The following is a 3355-nucleotide window of genomic DNA, read 5'->3' on the forward strand; positions in this document are numbered from 1 at the left end:
ATAATCAGTCATTTTTTCGGATCAAACCTTTAAATGTTTCTGTTTAAAGACATTTCTTATTTAAGGTTTAATTTTCTAACTCATCAGTTCTTCCAGCGTCTGAAGACAAACAGGAAACGGTCTTCAGCGGGTTTTCTGTCTGTGGTTCTGTTTACTGGTCCACCAGTGGATGACGGCGGGACGGGGGGTGGTCCACGCGGAGATGCCCGTGTCAGACGAGCCGGTGCTGGGTCTGCAGCTGTGGGTCAACCTGAGGAGAGCGGAGAAGATGATCGAACCAGCGTACCAGGAGCTGAAGGCCTCCCAGATCCCCAAACCCAGCCTGGGGGGCGTGACGGCCGCCGTCATTTCTGGAGAAGCTCTGGGAGCCAAGGTGTGCTGGGGGCGGGGCTAAAGCTCTCCACTCAGAGCAGCTGTACCTGACCAGGTGTGTGTCCTTCCTCTGCAGTCTAAGGTCTACACAAGAACTCCAACCTTGTATCTGGACTTCAAGATGCAGGCAGGAAGTGTGCACGTGCAGCCCGTCCCTGCAGGTAGGAGACGTCTTCGAACCCTCCACTCAGAGACAGAAAGACGTCTTTTTGTCTTCTTACATGTTCTGGAAACACAAAGCGTCAGGATCAAGACTGAGCCGTGAAATCCACGTCTTCACAGCTAACCAAACCGCTAGCTTCACTAATTCACATGTAGCTGAAGCTAATCTGTCTGCTAACAGTTTACAAAGTTAGCAAAAAAGCTAATCTGCTAAATGAGAAGCTAGCAGAACTCTGCCCACCTCTGATGAGCTCGAAGCTGGTTCCAGAACCAGTTTTAAGTCCCGCCCCCTCCTTGTAAACGACCGGGAAAATAAATCAAAAATTACAACTCAGATCGTTTTTTATCATTGATTTCTCTTAATGTGTCGAACTCAAGGCCCGTGGGCCAAATGTGGCCTGCAGGGTGACTTGTCCGGCCCACTAAAATATATATTTTTAATCTAATTTAATATGAAAACAGTTTATATATCAATGGTAAACTTTCAATTTATGATTCATTCAACAAAATACTGAACTTTAACAGGTGAAGGATAATAACACTTGTCCTGCCTCTGACCTGTAAGCTTTAACTGTGACCATAAACTACATCTTATAATGGGAATTCCCAGTAGGAAAGTGGGAAAGTTCAGAATTCAAGTGAGTAAAACTCTTACTTTTACTTTTATTAGTATTTCTGTTTTTATTAATTTCACATATAATCAGTTGTACTTGTAGAACTGTTCAGTGTTTATAAGAGGTTATGTTAAACACTGTTTCTGTGCAGGAAACACCAGGTAGAGCTCAGTGTTTGATAGTGGTGCTCAGGAACGTGAAGTTTCATGTTCAAAGTTAATTATAACTGGCCCTTGGAGGGCCACTTTAATCAACGTGGCCCTCAGTGAGTTCGACCCCCCTGTTTTAACACATTCAAACAACGAGCAGTTACTGTGTGAGGGAGTGGGCGGGGCTTAAAGTGCACAGACTGGTCCCAGAAATCCAACATGGCAGCTTCTATYAACTGGTTCCAGCTGATGTGAAGCTCTTTTATCTGTCCGACAGGATGGACGGCGTTCATCTACACTCTCTCTGGAAGCGTCCATGTTGGTGAGTTTSAACAGATCCTTCAGTTCTTCTTCTCTTCTGGTGGACGGTTTGACTCCTCCCTGCTGTTTGATCTTCAGCCAATCACAGCTTAAATCACTGCTTTCAGCCAAAAAGTCCACGTGTTCCTTTTTCAGGTCCGGTTCAGGTCAAACTGAGAACCTGTCTGCAGTCAGAAAGTGTTTGTTTGATAGAAAACACGCAGTTCTGCTGAGAGAAGAATCTGAATTAGTTTGATTTGAGTGATTGATACGTGATTGATCCCAGAGGGAAATGACAGATCCTCGTTTTATTTGAAGGTCCTGAGGAGCAGCAGGTGGAGCCTCATCACACCGTGGTGTTTGGAGACGGAGACTGTGTTCGCTTTGAAAACAAGGTGAGAAGGTTCCTGCTGACAGCGACTGCTGGGTCCAAAACCAGTCAGAACAAACATTAAACCAGAGAGAACCGTGTGTCCTATAATCCACTTTAAATTAAAATAATCCCAACAAAACGTTCAACCGTTCCTTCATGTCGYTCCGGTTCAGCCCGGCTCTGCATGGCCTCTGTTCTGATGAAGATAACGGGTCGGTCTTTTGTTCTTCAGGGTTCTGAAGTTTCTCATTTCGTCCTGATCGCAGGAGAACCGATCAACGAGCCRGTGGTCCAACACGGTACGTTTTAGATGTTAAAAACAAGAGTTTGTTGTTTCACACCATCCGTCCTTCGTTTGTTCCAAACTGTTTCCTGTTGGTCCTCAGGCCCGTTTGTGATGAGCACCGAGGAGGAGATCCAGCAGGCCATGCTGGACTACAGGAGGGGCCAGAACGGCTTTGAGAGAGCCCCYAAGTGGAGGTCCAAAATCAGAGATTCTGTCTGATGTCATCACTTCCTGTTCCAACAGGAGCTGTTTTACAGGGATGCTCATGTCCTGAAATATGTTTCTGATTTTAACGCTGTCGTCTTTATACTTTTAGGGTTTGTGACTTGTTTTATGTTTTTGCTGTTTGATTTGAAATTCTGCTTTTGTTATTTAAAGCTTCAGTTGTTTGTTTGGAGCAGCTTGATTTGAAGTGGAGGGAAGATAATGAGGTTGTTATGGACTAATTATTTATATCTGTTTTACCTTGACGCTGTCCAGTACTCGTATCTTATGATAACTAGTTTCGGCTGTTTTAATCTGTTGCCCTGGACTTCAAGACTCCAGCAATCCTCTCTTATTTTGATAAGGTAGTTCCTGGGCTGAGAGCCCTGTTATTGGTTAGGTGGTTACAGTTGTCGAACTGTGATTGGTTGTAAACGTGTTGCAGGATGTTGTATTATCAGCTGCTCTGTGCTGAGGCGGCAGCCACAACTTGACAGACTTCTCTGATTGACTTCTGCTCTGTTGTTGCTCAAATTAAATAATTTGACGACCATACACGCAGACTTTCTGTGCATTTATTCCAACGTGTTTCTGCATTCTTGGTAAATCTTGTCACCACAAGTTTAAAATCATTGGGCCTCATGCAAGAACCGTTCGTACACAGATTTGTTCTTAAGTTGAGCGTACGAGTGATTTAGGAGAATTTGTGGCATTCACCAATGTTTTCATATTCTAAGATTTTTTTTCAGATACGAACAAAATTCAGGAGTGGTCCAGACCTGTCGTATATTTTACCAGCAGTCAGTCTGCTGTTATCCAGACGGGTTTTCCTCCCTAATAACTTTATAGTTAGTTTGAAGATGTTTTGAGTTGAAAATAAATTACACTCCATAAT

At 43.9% G+C, this 3355-nt stretch overlaps 1 protein-coding gene across 1 annotated transcript in view; it reads left to right on the plus strand.

The window, feature by feature from the left end:
- The window catches only part of pir (pirin), a gene marked incomplete in the record, with an annotated part of 6952 nt that extends 4256 nt beyond the window's left edge, over positions 1 to 2696 (plus strand). The window contains 6 exon segments of the mRNA XM_014002986.1: positions 167 to 373; positions 449 to 533; positions 1575 to 1619; positions 1916 to 1992; positions 2203 to 2269; positions 2357 to 2696. Of these exon segments, the coding sequence (XP_013858440.1) occupies positions 167 to 373; positions 449 to 533; positions 1575 to 1619; positions 1916 to 1992; positions 2203 to 2269; positions 2357 to 2475 (600 nt within the window).
- Positions 2697 to 3355: the final 659 nt, after the last annotated feature.

This window comes from Austrofundulus limnaeus, unplaced genomic scaffold, assembly GCF_001266775.1.
Source record: "Austrofundulus limnaeus strain Quisiro unplaced genomic scaffold, Austrofundulus_limnaeus-1.0 Scaffold16, whole genome shotgun sequence".
NCBI lineage: Eukaryota > Metazoa > Chordata > Actinopteri > Cyprinodontiformes > Rivulidae > Austrofundulus > Austrofundulus limnaeus.